We start from the raw sequence: 20,030 nt of genomic DNA on the forward strand, positions 1-20,030 counted from the left end.
TTTGGAGCCCTGCGGACTTGGTGTTCTCCCTCATGATCATTTTAGAGTAGTGGTGGATACGAAGCGACCTAAGCATGATATTCTACAGTCCTCTGAGCCTGAGTTTGGGAGGTCGAAGGAAGGCATAAAAGGGTCAACTCATCCAAAGGTGGCTACACAGATTTCTGGCAGTATTTCTGGTGGTTCGGAAACAAAAGTAAGCAAAGGATCATGCTCTATCGGGGTTGAGTATCTCTCATGGCGCACAGAGAGATTGGTACCAGTTCCACTGCCATCCCCTGTCAGGTTCTTCCCACCGCTCAGCACCGATAGCTCAATGTCTGGCGAAGATAAAGATCTATCTACAGCTGCAGATGATCTTGCGTCATTAGAGAAGGATACAAGCTGACCAGTAACTCGGATACGACCTTTCAGAGACCTAAGAAGAGATGGTCACCGACTTGAGGAATGATGAGCGGCTCATTGTTTGGTGAAACGGTCTAAGACTTCTACCTTCAAGGCTGGGTCTTGAACAGGTTGGCCTTGGTCGTACAGCGTTTCAAATTGTCACCTGATGCCTGTGGATTGTCATGAGCTCACCTCAATTGTTTAATAGAGTCAAGACAGGATTTTGCGAGCTTTATTTTCGCTTTCTAAGGCTGTAATTGCAGATGCTTTTGTATAAATAAAAGCCGTGGCTGTAGTAAAGCCAATACTGTCTTCTTATGCTGCGTCTATAATTAGAATATATTTTCTAGAAAAATCTAGCTTAAAAGGGGAAATGTAATTGTAGGTGGTAGCGTGTTGTTTATTCGTAAAGGAACTACCAGACAACTCTCTTGCGGTGAATATTGTTAAATGATAGAAGTAGTCAGACTTGTGCAAAATTATCGTGATCAAAGATATAAACAAAGACTTTCTTTATATACGCGTTTGGAAAGTTCCAGTGAGGAAAAACGTCATATGACAAGAGATCGGAATACGTCGGACCAAAGATAATTATTTTCCTGAATTGGCCATGAGGATTAAATAAGTAATGAACTTCCCCGACCCTTTCGTGACATGTAAGACTTTATGCAACGCGGTTATGTTTATGCCGTGCCACATAACCTATACATAAAATGTTTCGTTGCACAACATTACATCACTCAATACATAGTAGATGAGGGATTTTGTAATCCGTGGCCACGGTTCATTTATTTGAGAATGATGAGTGGTTCAAAGTAATTCATCTCTTCTCGTCACTTCAGTAGTGTTTCCTGCATCCTTGCTTGGCCAAGATTGGAGGATCTCCATCGTCATTCAGACATGTTGAATGACTAGACTCTGGCACGTCAAGCCAAATCAACGGCGGACAATCTTGTACCTTGACACACGTCGAGCGTTGATCTTCTTCTTTCCTTCGGTTGGCCCAGAAAACTTCTCGTTCTCACTATCGTTACTCAGTATGGAGACTTGTGTAAACCTAAAACACTACTTACTTTTCAAGATAAAGCCAGAGATGGACAGCACTGCGGCAGGTAAAACCCTGGATATTTCTAGATTTAAAGTTAGTTTAGAAATGAAATGAGACTCTGGATTATATTATGGAGTGTCCTCTCAAGGTTCCTAGGTGTCAAAGCTAGGATAGTGGTCGCGGTCGCCGCCGCCCTTGACGTCCCAACGGATCTGCAAGGAGAGTTAGCAAGAGGGGACTAACGGGTAAAAACATTATATATTCCACCTATATAAGCGGTGTTGCCAGAAGTCTCGGCATCGAACTTCCCCTCTTCCAGATAGGCTCCTTGCTGTTAACTTGTTCGTCACTTATGATGATGATGATGTTTGTAGGTGGATAGTTTGTAATGAGAATGTGTAGGTTGAAGGTTGTTGTGAAGATGAGGAAGGAATACGTGGGAGATGGGCATTCTGTTCATGTCTCTTGGTGTTCACCTTTCTTCTACCTGAAAGTTCATCTACTGTTTGTCCTGGCCCACTATCAATTGGGTCATATCTTGAGACATGAGATAGAATCGTGTAGATGAAAAATGTCTTATTGAGACTCTTGCATATGTATGTCCCCGGCAGTCTCAATTTTAAATCTTGTCGCTATTCCTTGATTCCATCGCATGAAGGCACCATCCCGTACATGCATACGCATACCAGTCTCATGCAACGAAACATCATACCAAGGCTTTGGCGAGTTTATTGCACCCCACAACACTGTCAATTTTGCCTTGGTTGTCTACAACAATTTCATTTTCGCAATCTTACCTGACTTTCACGCCCTCTTGTAAAAGAGGCAGTCAGCCAATGACCTTGGTCTTGCGCAATTACTATAGTGCCATCGATAACAGGCACAATAATTCTAATCTATGGCGAAGCTACCAATAACCGGTGTTTATATACCTCCGTCACTTGAGCTATCGACAACTGCCGAGGTCAATATAGGTCAGTCATGACCGAGATGATCTGGTACACACTCAATCAAGCCACCTACTCATTGTGAGACAACTGCGCATTTTTGCTTCGGTTTCAGTTGCTTACGAAACTTTATACATTACGCAGGATCATCGAGCGTATTGTCTGCAATATATGTCTATCTTGAACGATAGCATCCTGTCATGAGCACATAATGTCTTCAAGACATCAGACATCTATAATGTCCCACAATTTGGGCAATGTCGTTAAGCTCGAAACACACTACAATTAAGTACAACACTACGACCCACAAGTGGCCTGTTAGTGTCGGCTGGTTGAGACATGGTTTTAACAATAATCCCCTAGTAGTGCTACTGACCTATGTGTTCAGTTCAACGATAAATACTCAATTCAATTAACTAACTGTTTGTAACATTGATGGAATATTCACCATGAGTCACGCTTATGTTGGAAAACCTTGACTTGAGAGAGAAAAACCTTGACTTGATGATTTGTTGAAAACTTCATCTGCGCTGACAGATTAACCTTTGTTAAAAACTCAAAGAAAACTGAGAAAAAAGAAGAAAAATATTCACATCAGGTACGGGTTATGTTCTATAGTATCATGTCTTTCAGAACAATCTGCACCTAAAGCCGAGTTATTTCAGCTCTCCGGGACAGCCCGTGTCTCACCTTTGAACAACACCGAGAGCGGAGTGAAACAATATAAACCTACCATCATGACTCAAATAACGACATCGATATGCAATGCACAAAAACTCAAATAAGGAAAGAGTAATCTAGCGGTGTGTAATAGACCGATTGCTCAACAAAAGACGGCCACATTTTGTTAAAATCCAGATCGGGTAAGTTTCTGGGCACTCATCAGCATAATAGTCTTAAATTGAGATGTCTCAGTATATGCCTCACTCCACCACATAGACCTTGGACTACCAAGAACTAACCCTGAGTCCTAAATGATTAACAAGATAGAGTTTAGAGATTAATAGATTTGATACTCTCTGCCTTTTGATTTCAAGTACTGCCTGGGTTGAGGAATATCAGAAATATGTTCTGTTTTGATCAAGTACGCTTGCTGACAATTAGAATTTCATTCCAACAGTCATGCTTGACATCTCCTCGATCGATCTCGCCATTTGATAAGTGTCTGTTGCCGGTGTAGAACAAATACATACCTGTTAATCTCCTTAGTCAACTGAATCCACATTTCCCCTTTTCCACAACCGCCGGCTTGGCTTTTTCTGTAAATGGCAATGATCAGAGGCAAATTGCAGGCTGAAATGTACAGCGACGGGGACAAACCTGAAACAAAACGAATAACGACCCTACACAACACTCTTCTAATCTCTGGGGCTTATTATCGCCTCTTCGCGCCGTGCCGTGGTCATCGCGACCCGCAGGCAAGGGATCCATTCCCGTACATCGACGTCTGACACGTAATAGATGATGCATCAATATGAGATGTAGTTAATTTAGCAGAATTGGGTTGGTGCTAGGCAGTAAGGTGACACAATGTTCCACGGTCTGTTTCTTTCTTGTATATTACCTTCGAATCCGTACGAAGATTAAACATGATCATTAACTACTCTCTTCTCTTCTCTCTCTTTTTCCTCTCCTCACAAATCATTTCGAAATGGCTCTATTGAAACGCGAATGGCCAAGTTGGCTGACGGAGACCCGTGACCCGGCCCGGGTATGGGTTCGCGACAGATTCTTAATACCACTCTACGAGGAGATCCGGGAGAAACTTCCAGAATACACACCTGCCACATTATTGTCATCTGCTGATCGAATCAAAATCACTGCACTTCGTCACTACAAGCAAACTGTCAGGCCGAGCCATGAAGCTGCTCGCATTGACATTCGTATTGATTTCCCCAACAATCGAACTCCGTTTCTAGATCTTAGCATCGTTTGCGACCGTACAGCTGGAGAAGCAGCGACGGACAAGCGAGGTGCAATGATAGTATTAGGTGTTAAATATCCAGCTTTGGATAGGGTGGTTTTCTACAACCCAAGCGAGGCCGATGAACAATTATTGAAAGACAAAGCTGCTGAGCTTAGGTAAGAGCATCAACCTGCTGTACGCAATATTGCGTCTTTGAACTAACCATTCCAATAGCCACTCCACTGCTGATGTCAGCGGCCAGTACTTCAACCTTCTATTTCTTGCGTTTGTTTTGCAGACACTGAGCTCCCGCAATCCTGACTATCACTTATACTCTACTATGTGCTACTGGTACGCCGGCTCAACTCTCGACTGTCTAAGTCTTGCTTTGAACAAGGCAAAGCAAGAGGCCGAGTCGCACATCACGGGAGGCGAGACTCGTGAGAACAGCGACCATCGAGGCCGTGCCACATTTATGGAATCCAAATGGTTGAAGTTCGGGTGTTTTTATAAAAGTCAAGTTCCTGATGCGCTCGACACTTTAACTCTGAGAAATTCCGAAGCGGGAACGCCTACAGAAGAATTCATGGGAGTGGTGACAGAAGCAGAGACGAAAACCAACACGTTCAGGGCTAGCCTCGTTTGCGGTGACGAGGATCTAACCTTACCAGAACACCGGCAGGAGTTTCTGAGACGGTACCTAGTTGTCGACGTTCCGATTGAAGTGGGGACGAAAGATGACAGCTACAGGCTGAGTCCAAAGCCTTCGCCTGGCTTCATATTGATGGATGAGCTGGCTCTAGGCGATGACAACGTCAATACAGGGATGGCAACTGAGGCTCGAGAATTGTTCTACAAAGAAAACCGATTCTTGGTTTCTCTGAAAGCACTCGATGCGTTTTGGAATGGGAGATACCAGAGGTATGAGTTGGGGGACCTGGTCAAGTCATCAATTCAACACATCATCATTGCCATCTCCACGGATGATGACCAGAACTTATACCCGGTTATGGATGCCCTGCAAGATTTGGACCCTAGCGCTAAAGTCAGAATTGTTCTACTAGGGTTCGGGATGTCACCGGAAAGCGAAGGAGCTTTTTCTCGAGTTTCCGAAGACATTTCGTCTTGGGTGAATAGTTTCTCTCAGCGATTTAGCAACTTCAAGATGCACAAGCAGCTGTTGCCAGAAGATGCAGACAACCATGTGGTTACGGAGATTCTTAATTCTCTTTGAAGGATGATCGAAGGATAACAGCAGTACGGGTCAAAAGACATAGCAATTCCAGAATAGATTCACATTTGTTTTTCTTGGATTTCACCTAAATCGACGTTCCTGTCCAAGCTTGTTAAAGGATACCAAAATGCGTGTTGCTTGAGGCGCAAGGTATTTATACAAGATAATATCACGAAGTTATTTTCTCCTTGTAGAGTATAGATTTTTATGTTGGTTAAGAGATGGCTGTATTCGCTTCGAAATCAGATCATTGTTTGACTAGGCACTCATAGTAAACTTGGAACGACATGTGTCACCCCAGGCCTCATCTCACAGCTTGGACTTCTATGGCAAGTTACTAACTGGGATGCAGACAGATGGGGCCGAGTCGGAACCCTCCTTTGCCCTATACGCATAATTGGCTTGGTGATACGAGGCCCCACAGCGTGCTTATTCGTAAGCGTTTGGTCAGACAGTGCTGTCACAGCCTAAAGCCAGATGATAGCGGGATATGAATATGGAGGGATTCAGATGCCGCTATCGCCTAAAGAACGACTGACCTACCCTATACGTATAGTATGGAAGAACCCAACTTAAAATTTATGCTTTGGTGTGTTAGAGGAACATTTAGCGACCTGGCTAGGACTTTGATGTTCCATGCTCTTTGTTACGATCCAGCGGCCCAGCTTAGTCATACTGCATGTACCCCACATTTTTACCAGTCATCTGACACGACTGTTCAACACGATCAGTGCCAGGAAACTACGATCAGCACTGATCCTACGATAACCTCACTGATCACTAAGGAGCACCCAAGTATATATACTTCTAGATTAGCCCTAGTTAGCACACTTAGCTTACCAGCTATCAATAAGACTTCTTTACCTGAATACGCCTAACCCGCTCTATTCACTATTAAGAGACATGACACTTCACTATTGCTCAGTAACGCCCTACATATCTGCTAACATAAACCTAATACAGACTAGTTTATCCCTTAGAAACCACACCCGTCACACTCTTATACACCAATTAGCGTTGGTCATCTTTGTTCCGTGGCCCCTTAATGACAATTGTTGATTTGTTCCACTATTCTATAAGTGTCCAATCATTTGATGCAACCTAAACAGGGAAATGCATCCGTCTCCTTCAGCTGAACTGATCCTAAACTCATTACGCAGGGTTACCCGAGGTAAAGAGTACCTGGTATCCCAAGGACTTCGCTCGCAACCTCACGACATCTTCCCACCTTGAATCAAAGTTTGTACTTCATCTCGTCTGCTCCATGCCTCGATACTTAACAATCCTGCGCCTAGTCAGTCTTCTGACTATCACCAATCCTATATCTGCGACCAAATACGGTTATATAGAGTCAAAGGAATGTGTGGACCCATCAGGCTATGAACTATGCTACAAATCTAGAGACGATGAACGCAACGTCTGCATCAACAAAAATTGTGAAGGTCAGAACATTGACTGCCTCAACGCTTGTGACTGCGTATTCAACGTGGACGTCATCGACTGCGCCCTGACGCATTGTTGGAACAAGGTATGAAGGACAAGTCAACTAGACAAGAATTATAGTAACAAGTCACAGGTGTACAGTTGCGAATACCAAAACACAGTGCTTGAACTGGGTGGCCCCTGCATCGATGAGAAGTTCAAAGATATTCCCTTCTTCCCAGCACCCGACGATGTTCCAGACGCTTGCTCATGCAACCTCGGCAAGATCGCTACGTCTCTAAATCGTGCTGTGGATGAATTGGACACATGTATCGAGAGGAACCAGGAGATATGGGATTCACTCTCTATTGATGAACAGGGGGTATTCATTAAGGCTTGCAAGTGTTGCTCACAAAGCGGCATATTGTCTAGGTATTGTTCTCCAGATTATTAAAACATTCCCAAAATTAATCGTTGACGTAGCTTCTGGGATATCTGTCCTGATACAAAGCCCTCGCTCCTCGGCGCTGACGAATACTAGAACTTACTCATCTCGCAAGATGAAGATTACCCTCAATGTGGCGATTACAACGACGCCTACAACTGCGCGAATGATCTCAAGTTCACACCACCAGGCAAAGACAATTCAGCAAAGTTTTATGCCCCCGGAGAGTTTCCCAAGAATGGAACCAAAACAATGTCGAATATGGATGGCAGTATCACTAGTCCTCTGAGTGGCGCTACGTTTACATGGACAAATGGCAACATTGTACATCCCATCACCGGGGCGAGTGTGGATGCAAAGCCAACCGATAACTCGAAAAACAACGAAAACAAGACTGATGATACAGAGGAGATAGGAAAGGAGGATGAAGAGGAGACAGGAGAGGAGGATGAAGAGGGCGCGGGCTCGGCTATAACCCCTCATTTGTGGGTTCTTGTCTGTCTAGTCCTTGTCTTGTTACCTTGAATAATGGGACATCTTTAAGTGGCTCAGTCCAGGAACGGCTACTAAAACATGTTCGAGCAGGATATTTTCGTCATGGAAATGGGACAGACAGCGAACAGATTATGATGCGGGATCTTCGCCGTCATGTATAATAAGCTGGGACAGAGATTCCACCCCATTGATTCAATAGACAAGACGAGTATACTTGTCAGGGTTAAAAGATACTAGTTGTTACGTTTACTCCAACACAGAAGTCAATAGCCCTCCGCTCTTTGGCGTCAATGATAGCAGAGGATCATGTGCTATAATTACACCTGGGACTGGCATGAGATATAACGAGTCAGACCCTGACCTTATCTAACCTTATAGATAGTATTTATTTCGAGAACTTTTAAACAATGACTCCTTTCATTGTCTCACAGAGTCTCAAATGTACGTGTATGTAGTTAACTTGTAGACTGGCTTTACAAAGAACAGCGACTACAGTCTCCAGTCAATACTAAACGCTCCGATTCCATCAGTTTATTACCTGCTATCTGCAAAGTATATAGTAGAGAATGGGTAGAACCGGATGCATAACACTCCCGGTGACTGGAAGAATTCCTAAAATTGTTATTTATTAGAAACTCGAAAGTCTATAGGCATGCATATGATCTTGCCTCAACCCGTACTACCAACCATGGCTGTTCCCCAGGCTTTGAACATTCAAGGTAGAGATATTGACCAAATTCTAGTTTCCATGCCAATTCACCTGGATATTCCTGTCTAACGGCCGTAACGTCCAGATCTTCAGATGATACCTCAGAAGACTTTACTTCCGTCTTGAGAATATCCTTGAACACCTTGATAATTTGCTTATTAGCTTGACAGGCGTTCCTTGCATTTGCGACAATGCTGAGGCTTTTTTCAACTGATGTCATCCTTTCAAGGATAACATAGTAGTCGCTTAATGTGTTCGCAGGCCCGCAGACCTTGGCGGCCTTATCTATGGCGTCCAACATCTCGACAGGGAACACGCAAAGGCAATCATCGTACCTCAGAAGATCAATCCTGTCGGCTTGGAGACGTCTCGTCTTTGCAGGTTCGCTCTGGGACACTGCCAGAATGTCAGATATCTGAAAAATACGGTTTGTGAGCGCGACTCGTATTTCTGATAACATACCTTCTCGTTCGAGTCTATTCGTCTTTTTTGTATCGTAACTCGCCTCACCATTGACACTGTTCTCTTGAGAGGTCCCCTTGATAGTTACAGTGTCCCGATGTTCCGTTTCCGGTCCTTTCTCTTGCACTTTCTTCTGTTCTAGCTGATGATTCCCTATCGATAAGGTCGCTGGTCGTTGGAGAAAGGGAGCAATGCTTTTGCTCACGAATGGCTTCGATACGCCCAGACACACAGCATCATTAACAGCATTTTGCATCCTCGGAATGTATTCGTCTCTAATTGGGCCATCTCTGACGTAATCCTCACTGACGTATACAAGTGCTGGGACTTTAGTCCATAAGGAGCGCCTTGAAGTCCTGTCGTTAGATGAATCACCTATTTCCTGGCGCCGTTGTTTCAGTAAAAGGGCCAATCTGGCCGTCTTGAAGTCTGTATACTGTCCGTGAGGCTGGACTGACACCATTGCGAGATGCTTGTGGTAGAAGCCTTTGGAAACCCCTTCATTGCGATCCAATGCACTTTCGTCTTTGGGGGTGACTGTGTAGAGAAGACCCTCAACTGAGTGATTGTCGTCTGACTTGAGCACATTGGCTACGCCTCGCTCATTAATGTGCCATCGGAATGAATCGAGAATGGCAGGTCCCTTGAAGACGCTTCCAGGACACCGTTGGGCCATCTGGGCAACGCTCATATTGCTTCCGTATGCGAAGTAGAGCTTGTTAGGTGGTTGCCCATGAGGGCATGTTGGCCGATGATTTGACAGAACTGATGTATTGAGAGAGTACATGACGATGGATTTTAGGTAAAGCAACGATCTCTGACTCAATAGAAGTCAGTGAAGGAGCAATAATAAGATTTTAGAAATTCTAGGAGTGGGGTACCAGCTTGCAGCCCGACGCGACATAGATCGAACCAATCAGACTGCTAGTTAATTCTGCACTGTCGCGAGTAGACAGCGTGTTATGGAAATGTGGCCGGAAATAACAGATTCCCGGCCTAACATTTCTCTGCTCAGCTTTACCTGGTCTGCTTTCATAGCTTTACAGGCAAGGACTTCCCGCGATCTAGTCCAAGGAAAATGAGGCACTTTGAAGCCTCATTTATATGCTTGATTTTGTGCAACATACTTTATCATCACCCGTTTATTTACACTTTTCCAAACCGCCAAGTATAATCACCCATTGACTTAAGCCGACGCCTGAATGATTTGTAGAGGCGAATCTGTTTAACGGAATGAAGACAGTAGAGGAACGAAAACACGAAGCTGTACCCAATTGATTGCATCCCTAACATCGTCTAAATGTCCAACCTCATTATCGTCCCCGACATCAAACCCACCTACGTGGCGCCTATTTGTCTAACTGGGTTGAAACCAGGCACTAGCAGCTCTACATTACGTGGTCGCTACTCTATCATCCCTACTAGGGTCCCCGAACGTGAGGAGCAATCCATCATCATCTCCGTTCCCCAACAATTCTATCAGCATGTTGCATACGCTAGTATGGATCATGACAGAACCCAATTCAAAGATCTGTAGTTTTCTGGAAAGCACCCCTTATATTACGCAAATTCTCTGTAGAGCTAGGCGACTTCAGCCCCAGGCATAGACCTAGGTTGGGGTTAGAGACATGCTCGATATCTGTATTATTTTATTCTGTATTACAAGACCAGATGTTTAATCAAGAGGCGATTCTAGCACTACAGCTCCTAATACTTGCTTCATGTTGGAACATCCACCGTTAGGCTCATTAAAATACTCCCGCAATGATCTTACACCATGCCTTACTCCATCTCTCCAAATCTCCGGCAGAGTTAAACTTTTCACAATACGGGGAATCTGATCCTCCCGTGCCTGGCGTTGCGCTCTGTCGACTGCTGTAAGAATTAGAGAACCGCTCGTCGCCGCTCGAACACCATACCAAGTACCCTGGTGTCGAGACCCTGCAACTTGATCAAGTTTCTACATGCAAGATCGCACACACTGGGATGCGTATGAGGTAATAGTAGTGTGTAGTGAGGAATCGATTTCTTTCACCAGTCGATCCACGCAAAGTCTAACGAATGGCCGCGACACAAGCTCACAGAAAGAGATGTATCTGTGTCGCAGAACATAGACCATGGCGTCGGTAGCAAAGCCTGCCACATAACCTTGGGGTGTACCGAAATAGAACATGAGTGGTAGTGAAGAATACCAATCAAAGATTTGGGACTCCATCAACCTTGTTTGAGGGATCATTAGGCACACATCCTTCCCGCTTGGAAAGTCGGGCGTTTCCGTGTCCGTTTGTAGAAGTCGATTTATAAGATGTCGCGCGGCGACATCACTGAGAAAATAATACCAACTTCGCTATTTATCAACCGTATCTGGGTGTGAACCGAAACTTGGAGGCTGAGGAACCGCCAGGGGAATATAAGAGTTGTCTAGGATGGGCGGAGCCAGCAAGGGTAGGGACTCAAAAATCCTTCTTTACCGGGTTCCATTGCTTCCACCATCTGCTGATCATTGCGTAGGCCGAAGTCGCCGACTTTTCTTTTTTCCTTGGCCGACGGTTTCGGGAAACGTTTTCGTCTAACCTTATCCTGGAAGTTGATCCGGTTTTGGTTAAGCTCGTGCCATCCGTCGGTCAGCGATGCCAAGATGGCTACACGAGGTTTTAGCCATGGTGTTGTGAGTCCATTGGTGGTATGACTGTGGTGGTTTATCATCTCAACGCGGCTGGCCACGGTTGACCGTTTTCGCCTAAGGTAGGTTGGTAGATAGGTAATTTTCGCATTGTCATTTCGCATATACGGATATACTTGTTGACTTTTTGTTCGAGCGGTCTCAGATGTCGGGTATGCGCGTCATCTTGACACGATTCCAATTCTCTACAGGGTAGCCCGAGCAGTATAATCGCGTTGGATCTTGTTGACATATCATGCGTGTCTATATTAGATATCCCACATTGTCACACAGGTGGTAGAAAGGAAAATATTGGATATCTATAAGCTAGTTTATACAGTATCCAAATGAAAAGAGTGATAGTTAATAGACATGTTTGGTGTCAGCTTCTACTTCGTACTCATGCAGCGGTTTACGGTCGCAGGTCGTGCTCGGTGTCAGGTAAATAGAGAATACTTCAGGCAGAATCAATATATCACTGGAAACAGACACTGCAGGTAGATCAGACTTTATGGACAAGATGTAACTTGAGGAGCTGCATCTAGGATGTATCCAGTCGGTGAATTAATTCTTCTATAACAATGTATCGCCACGTGATCATAGTCTACCCCACTATATGTATATTGTAGACTGGTCGGTCGTGATAGGATTTGAGCTCGCGGTAAAAACCTTAAAACGAGGGGCGCAGAATTGTAATATTTGATGGTTCTGGGGGGCGGTTTTGAATTTAACAATTCCCTCGCTATAGTTAGGTACAATTAAACAGTCACACAATGCAGGGCACAAACAGTAATAGAAAAGCCTTGTGAGACTGCTGAGCAACCTACTCCTGCTTTCTTCAGCTGGCACTGTAATTTTTTAATTGATGGCAGAAGTGCAATGCATCGCCCTATGTCTTTATTGAGGCAGTGGGCTACTAGGTAGTAATCCCCGTGCTCGCTTAGTAATTCCTCTTTACTCCTCTTTACGATGGCAGCATTAAACTCCGAGGGCGTTGTATGAAGTGGCTGCCCCATCTTCTTTCACACCGTATCTTAGTACTATCTCGACCCGGTTGTCTCAACCTCACAGATATATCGTGATGAATTTTATCGATCGCCCTTTTGCTTGTCACCATTGCAATGCACGGTTCACCCGCAAGGAACACAAAACTCGACACGAGCAGATTCATTCCTCAAGACAACAATTTGTCTGCCGGCACTGCAGCAGGCTCTTCCAGCGGAAAGATGTTCTTCTCCGACACGAGAGGCTGGTTCACAAAATCGGAAACCCATCCAACCATTTGAAGAATTTGCGCTCTCGAACTGCTGTTTCTGAACTTTGCGACGGTCATCTAGAACAGGTTATTGCTGGCAACGACCTGAGTTTCCAGGAACCAATCGAGACAGCTCAGAGTTCTTGGTGTGGCCAGCAGTCTTCTGGAACGGGGTCTAGAGCAGGGGCTGATGAGCAACTCTCACCAAGCAACGGCGCCATGGTACTTTCCCCTATGAGCTTAGGCCTGGGTGAATGGTCGGCGGACTCTCAGCACCACGAGGTCCTTCAACATCCCGAGATCGAGTCTTTAGCTTTTTCATTTCCATACCCCACGCCGGTACCTACTATTAACCCTTCGAAGAGGGGCGACGATATAACCTTGAGCGCGAATGGAATTGGCCAATATTGCGACGAGTTCGGGTTCTTGGACGTAGGTCCAAGCCATTTTGTACTGCAACCAACTGGTCCGAGCGAGCCGAGATTATTGGAGAAGCTCTTATGGCTTGCTGAGGGCCAATCAAAGCCAATCCCCGACATTGAACTGGAAAAGGTCTGGACAGCCGTCCGACATTGTTTGGCCGAACTTTCGGTTTCGGTGTCAAGAAATATGATGCAACGAAACCTTCGGTACTACTTTACATTCTTCCATCCCCACGCCGCAATCATCCATACACCAACCTTTCGCGCCTCAACTTGCCATCATGCGCTGCTGCTCGCCATGGCAGCCATAGGAGCTACCTACTCGCATGACCGGAATCAAGCAAGGAAGCTATACGAAGCTGCATCGTACTCTCTAGAAATAAATCAAGGCGACATGGCGCGAACAACAAGCCTACAAACTCTTCTCCTTCTCACGATTTATGCTTGTTGGTCGGACCGCCCCGAGATGCAGCAGCAGTGCTCTACGCTCTCCTCAAGGATCAGAATTGTAAGTCTAAATTCGCTGATAGACTCATCCTTGTACTAATAAGATAGTATCTTGGGACGCAAGCAGACTTAGTACAATCGTCCTCATGCAGTGAGTGGCATCGTTGGATTGAGGCAGAATGTCTTAAAAGGTGCGTCACGCGATCAATCCTAGAGCTTCATCAGGTTGCTAACTTGCATTTAGGACGGTTTGCTTTTCGTATTGGTTTCTTTCTGTCCTTAAAGTCTCCACCAAGACCATGGCCAACACAATACGAGACCAGGGCATCTCCTTAGAGCTTCCATACGAAGAATCTTTCTGGCAATGTGAGGACGAAATCCAATGGCTTACAACGCGGCCATCAGTTCCTACCCCACCAACATTTGCCAATGCTTTCGAGATATTGCTATCGCCCGAGAAAGCTGTCCCTGCAAACGTTAGCTTATTTGGGCTTGCTGTCTTGATGTGTGGGTTGTTAAGCCAAGTCGAGCATATAACCGCAATTGCTAGCAGTGCTTCCTCACAAACTGCCAAGACGCTCCTCCAGTCTTGTGATGATGCGATGGGGAAGTGGGAATCTGCGATTCAGGCAACGGTGAGTCGGTATAGTAAAACTGGCGGCGAAAACTTTTCCATGGCGCACGCCTCGATTGCGATGTGGCATATGACGATGATGCACCTGCAAGCGGATGTCGGTATTGTTGAGATTGCCCAGTTCATTGTGTCCAGTCCGGATGAGGAGAACTTGAGCCAGCTCGTTCGCGCCGCTCCTCGAAGCTTACAAATGTCCAAGGCTATGCGACATGCGGTCGAGTGTCTTCGCGGACCTGTTTCTGTCGGTATCAACTTCCTGGCGCGGACGGGATGCGGCAATGTTAACCCATGTTTGAGTCGACTAGGCTTCCACGTCGTCATCTTGTTGGCCCAGTGGCTTCGCACTCTGGAGGCTACAATGATCGTAGAAACTCGAGCAGTGCTGGCCGCGGAAGAATTAGATGTCATGGAAATAGTCCAGGGGATTGTATCTGACTCGGGTGTTCCAGAACTTGAGAACCTCGGCTTGCCTCTCAGTGAATCTTGTTTGAAAATTTGGAACGAGGCACTGGGTCCTGGAAGATTGACCTGGGACTTTGACGAGAACAAACGACAAATTTTACGGCCCGACGTGTTGTTCTAAATGGACAGGACTATAATATTGCTTTAGAGTTCGGGCTAATCGATGAATATCTAAAAACATTACTCATCTGAATTAATAATTCGAAAGTGGTAAGCAATGCAAACAATAGTCATAAGTTCCTTGAGATCCATCTATTTCTCTTTCGTTTTACTCCTGGAAAAGGGACAGTAAAGATTGACAGTTGTTCCTAAAACCGTAGCTACGCCTGCATTTATCCTTGTTCTTTCATTGCGACGTGCGCAAACGAACCCGGACAAAGAAATTATTCTGGAAAACAAACCAATGGTTCTTCAATTCCCACTCTGAATTTGGCAGTGCCAAGTCTCCAGCTAGTTCGAAGTCGAAGTCACGCACGAGGCGAGGTACAAGCTTGCAAATCTCTAGCATTGAGACATGCCGCCCGATACAGGTTCTAGAACCGAGACCAAACTGTAAGGAACGCGCAGCGTTGTTAGTATTTAGAGGCAAGTTCTTCATGCGAATTACAAGTAGTGGTAATAACTTACTGGCATCCAATGTTGGTTCATCAAAGAAAGCTTAGCCGGGTCATCTGTAAGCCACCGTTCGGGGTTGAAGGTATCCGCATCGGGGCCGAATATGCCCACATTTCTGTGTTGAACCCAGCTGTTGACACCAATAATTGTCTACTCATTACACTTTTGTCAGCTGTGGTTGTCTGAAGCGATTGAAACGCTTACACCTTGAGGGAAATGTTGACCACACAAGTCCGCTCCTCCTTCTGGCACTACCCGTTCGAGAGGTAGTCCGGTTGCGGGGTGCATTCTCAAGGCTTCCTTTATGACCACTTGAAAGTATGGCATATCTTGACTCTCCTTGAAGGTCGGGCACTCTGACAGCTTGCCTTCCTTCTGCTTAGAATCAATCTCATCGCGCAACTTCTTCATACTTTGGGGGTTTTTCAGCAAGAAGTAGAGGATACTCGAGAGGCTGATAGCAGTAGTGTCGGAGCCCGCCGCCATATTTGCGGTACAACCCGAGAAGATATGGTACTGTGTAAACTTTTCGGGATCCTTCTGATGTTTGTCTAAAAACTTGTGCAGAAAGGATATGCCGCTATCCGAACTTTTTTCGTGATCGTCATGCACTGCACGGGGGTTGGCCTTGCAATCGTTTATACACGATCTAGTAAAGCGCTCAACATGGAGAAATCCGTTGGAGCCGGAGCCGGGCACGAGACTAACGAGGCGGAAAAGAATGGGATGCCAGCGGGAATAAATACCGACCAGCGTAGCAAAACTGATCGAGCTTTTAAGAGTTTGCATCAGTCCTGCGATATCCTCTCCTTGGTCAAGAAAGCCAAGCCGTTTCGAGTACGTGATGCTTGCAATGACATCGAATGCATAGCACTGGAGCCAATGAGCTATGTTGACCGAAGTCCCTCCTTGACTGAGCTCTGCCAGGCGGCAACTGAAGAGCTCAGCACATTCATCCACGTATGATTCATAGCCAATCAATGCAGACATGGCGTATGTACTCTGATATTGTCGACGTGCTTCTGAATGGTGTTTGATGGAGCGATCGCTAAACAGGTTCCATGGGCTATCGGGAGCAGTCCAAGCATCATACCAAGTTGATTTCGCGAACTTTGACCCTGGTCCATATATTGTTTTCGACGCCAGGGGGTCATCGATACTGTAGCGGTTCACACCGTATCGAACTATCGGGCCTAGCACACAATGAGAAGCCTATACGTTATTGCGAAGGAAGAGGCAAGCAAGTACCATGTTGTCTGTGTAACGCCAAGTTATCCTGCTCGAAATGGCCTTTCCAGGTGCGATAAAGATACCACGCATCTGTGAATCGAGCGACAAATGGCCCTGGCACTTGTCTAAGAGGGGACCGGCCTAGACGAATGAAAAATGCAAGGAGGTAGGCCACGATACCTATGGCCCATATAGAGATCCAGTTAAGGAACGGCATCTTTGTATAGCGAAAGGTATTTTGATGCAGATAGAAGAGATGGATATTACGGGAGAGGCTAGTGCTATTTATTATCTAAAAGCTACTAAAAAGATGAATATAGAAGCTGAGTGTTGGGCATCGAAAAGGGAATGACCTACCATGCGGGGCCCCGCACCCCACTCGGCAGTGGGGATACTCTTGTTGATGTAAACCAAACCAAACATTTAATATCTTGCATAGTATGGTAATCATTATAACTTGAACTTATACCTCAGCAACCTAGGCTTCCACTACTGATTGAGCATTCGATATACTGTGTATGAGGTATGCTTTAGGTAGGTATGCTCCAAGGTAACTACTCTAAAACATGATTTCATAGCAGGTTTGAATAATATCTCTTCACACAGGAGAACAGTAAATAAGACTACCTATCTCCTCATGAGTAAAGCAATTAACTACTAATCATATCAGCGCAAGTACGAATTATATATACAGTCCCAGCAACCGAATTTACGCTACATAAAACCGTAATATCAGCCTTATGAATACATTCAGTAGTACTTTCTGTTTGATTTGCCGAACCAAATTGGAGTCTTTTATCCTGAACCTGAATGAGTTGTGCGGGGGTGGAGGCGGGAGCGGGAGCGGGAGTGGGGGCGAGAAGGCATATGGAGGGGATGTGGATGGCAGTGGGGATGAAGCTTTACCGGCGGAAACGGCGTTTGTCACTGACTGAGAGATCGGCTGTGACCGGGGGGACGAACGGCCAAGGTTTTCCTCGGCATGTTACACCAGTGAGAAGAATCACCTTTCGTCGCGAGGCTCACATATGGCTCGCAGAGCTCACGGTCTATTAGAGGTAAGGTGACCTGTACTTTTTCCCTGCTTCTCTCTTATCCCATATTAGTCCATGTATGTCGCTTTCGTTTGCCCTTTTTAAGTGACTCATGCGTTTAAAGTGGTGGGCTAATGGATCCTTCACACTCCGTCTCTCTTGTCTAAGAAAAGTCAGAAATTTTCACAGTAGTAAGCCGTCGTTGCGACTTAGCACTGGGGCAGTAGCGGGATTGCTGTCAGATGTAGTGCGGCGTTTATGCTTACTCTGGCAAGATTTATTATGCTTATCTACAGACAACGAAACTATTACGGGCAAAGTTATATCGTGGCGGCGCCACCACCGCGGAACGATACGTCGATAGCCGGGACAATAGCCTGGACGTCACTGGTAGCTCCGTGTTTAAAAGGAGGATAAGTATGGTCAGCATATCCCCCTTCCAAACTGACGAGTAGGCATCGATTGCTTGATATGCACCAGGGGAGGGGTTCAAGGAATGAATTTCAGGCTGCAGGTGGTGGTGGGGGAGGTCCGCCAGCTGAGTTGACAGGTGAGGATTATATGTATGAGTACCATGATAGCCTGTCACCATTGCCTGGGACTTTGCCACATGAGGAGTGGGCGGGCCAATAATAGAAAGTCAAATGGCTGTGATGTTTGGATACCAAGTTCCCAATATAGCATTAAGTCATATTCTTATAAGAGACTTAAGCTTGGGAAATGCAAGACCTAACTACATCTGCATTGACCAGATGACAGACACGTTCTAGCATAATAGAGTTGTATCAAACTTATTCCTAGCTCCTAAACCCTAACCTCAAAGTCATAAATCTAGAACTACCTTTACACATGAGACCTTGCTAATAACGCTCCATAATAAGCTGCGTCCTCAATGAGTCCTGCTCAAGAAACCATCCCTTGCCTTGTAGATGGGACATTAAACTAGCGTGCTTCTTGGATGCCTCCATGTAGGTCTCTGTCTTGAGAGACGCCTCAACGAGGTATTCGTATCCTGTGCCTTCAGAATTGCGAAGAGGCCAGACTTCTAGATACATCTTTGTTCCCTCTCACCTGCCAACATACCGCTTGGAGTATACTGGCCCGAAAACCCGCGAACTTGCCAAAATACCAGTGCCCCATTTGTCGTACAACCAGTTGTCAAATTTAGTAGGCGCTTCTTCAATTAACATTGAACGCGAGCTCAACTCCTCCGGAAGATCCATCCCACTAATTTTGAAATCAGCCGACTTTTTGCGGCTGATAGACAGTGTTTGCTTTTTGTAACCCCCATTCGACTTGAGCGTCGTATTTTCCCTCGCTGGCATTGAAACCATCATCATTGGCTTTGGTGAGCGTGGCATCGATGTTGTTGGCTGTGATGGCATATCGTTTCTTGTACGTTAATTCCAATCCATCCTCGTTCTCAGTCTTGCGGACGCGTGCACTCCAGTCCTTGGAATATAGGTGCTTTTCATTTGTGTCAAGATACTGAACGGTCTGGTTGATCACTCCTGGGCGGACATCGAACGCCGCCAAGACGGCACTTGTGAGCTCATTGCCAGAGTTAAGGACTGCGTCAGGTTTAAGCAGGAGCTTGACCTCGTAGTCGGGTGTCATATTTGACGCCTGCCCTGCTGGGATGTTGGAATTGGCCGCCATGTGGAATAGGTAGCGCGAGGTGGGGCAAGTAATAATACGACGTAAGGAGGCAGTACTCGATCAAGGTGATAGAAGTGACTGGGCTATAGTAGATCTTATGTGTGGTACTGACTGTATTTAAGCAAATGACCGAAAACTGACCGAGTAAGCATAAACAGAAGCATATCTGAACGACGTTGGCTGAGCTTGTATGATTACATCAACATTCCTGATGAGACTGGTTCAAAACACTGTTCTTGTCGAGAATGTCTCGCTGGAACCATCGCACCACTTTTAGACGCAGATTACATGCTTGATCATCACGTCCTCCTTCACCGCCCTTTATCCAAAGTCGTCCTACAATTATTTCGTGGCTGTGAAGGGGGTTGCTCGATGTGTAGAGCGCTACCTCAAACAACCCTCTTCTAACAAAAACCACCGAATCCGTCTTGAATGGGCTGCTGCATTTCACGAGAGAGTGCTCAAGATTTCATGTTTGGTTATATTACACTCTTTAGCGGTCTTTTGTCCGGCCTCCGAGCTGAAATTATAACTTTCAGTTTCAGCTTTCAGCTT

At 45.6% G+C, this 20,030-nt stretch overlaps 7 protein-coding genes across 7 annotated transcripts; 3 read left to right on the top strand and 4 right to left on the bottom strand.

Moving 5' to 3' along the window:
* Positions 1-4,360: 4,360 nt before the first annotated feature.
* Positions 4,361-5,522, top strand: FGSG_07982 (uncharacterized protein; the record flags this gene model as incomplete). The annotated part of the gene is made up of 2 exons (XM_011322556.1): positions 4,361-4,464; positions 4,523-5,522. 2 exons carry the CDS (start codon positions 4,361-4,363, stop codon positions 5,520-5,522), a joined length of 1,104 nt encoding a protein of 367 aa, XP_011320858.1.
* A 1,264-nt stretch (positions 5,523-6,786) lies between these two features.
* Positions 6,787-7,914, top strand: FGSG_07981 (uncharacterized protein; the record flags this gene model as incomplete). Its single annotated transcript, XM_011322557.1, has 3 exons — positions 6,787-7,050; positions 7,099-7,326; positions 7,486-7,914. The coding sequence occupies 3 exons, from the start codon at positions 6,787-6,789 to the stop codon at positions 7,912-7,914; spliced, it is 921 nt and encodes a 306-aa protein (XP_011320859.1).
* A 639-nt stretch (positions 7,915-8,553) lies between these two features.
* FGSG_07980 (uncharacterized protein) lies at positions 8,554-9,842 on the bottom strand (the record flags this gene model as incomplete). The annotated part of the gene is made up of 3 exons (XM_011322558.1): positions 8,554-8,588; positions 8,645-8,989; positions 9,056-9,842. The coding sequence occupies 3 exons, from the start codon at positions 9,840-9,842 to the stop codon at positions 8,554-8,556; spliced, it is 1,167 nt and encodes a 388-aa protein (XP_011320860.1).
* A 736-nt stretch (positions 9,843-10,578) lies between these two features.
* Positions 10,579-11,291, bottom strand: FGSG_07979 (uncharacterized protein; the record flags this gene model as incomplete). The annotated part of the gene is made up of 3 exons (XM_011322559.1): positions 10,579-10,694; positions 10,830-10,996; positions 11,038-11,291. 3 exons carry the CDS (start codon positions 11,289-11,291, stop codon positions 10,579-10,581), a joined length of 537 nt encoding a protein of 178 aa, XP_011320861.1.
* A 3,224-nt stretch (positions 11,292-14,515) lies between these two features.
* Positions 14,516-15,058, top strand: FGSG_07978 (uncharacterized protein; the record flags this gene model as incomplete). The annotated part of the gene is made up of 1 exon (XM_011322560.1): positions 14,516-15,058. The coding sequence occupies one exon, from the start codon at positions 14,516-14,518 to the stop codon at positions 15,056-15,058; it is 543 nt and encodes a 180-aa protein (XP_011320862.1).
* Positions 15,059-15,283: 225 nt separating this feature from the next.
* FGSG_07977 (uncharacterized protein) lies at positions 15,284-16,999 on the bottom strand (the record flags this gene model as incomplete). Its single annotated transcript, XM_011322561.1, has 5 exons — positions 15,284-15,487; positions 15,565-15,682; positions 15,757-15,803; positions 15,862-16,745; positions 16,801-16,999. The coding sequence occupies 5 exons, from the start codon at positions 16,997-16,999 to the stop codon at positions 15,284-15,286; spliced, it is 1,452 nt and encodes a 483-aa protein (XP_011320863.1).
* Positions 17,000-19,055: 2,056 nt separating this feature from the next.
* Positions 19,056-19,475, bottom strand: FGSG_07976 (uncharacterized protein; the record flags this gene model as incomplete). Its single annotated transcript, XM_011322562.1, has 1 exon — positions 19,056-19,475. The coding sequence occupies one exon, from the start codon at positions 19,473-19,475 to the stop codon at positions 19,056-19,058; it is 420 nt and encodes a 139-aa protein (XP_011320864.1).
* Positions 19,476-20,030: the final 555 nt, after the last annotated feature.

Source organism: Fusarium graminearum, chromosome 2 (assembly GCF_000240135.3).
Source record: "Fusarium graminearum PH-1 chromosome 2, whole genome shotgun sequence".
Classification (NCBI taxonomy): domain Eukaryota; kingdom Fungi; phylum Ascomycota; class Sordariomycetes; order Hypocreales; family Nectriaceae; genus Fusarium; species Fusarium graminearum.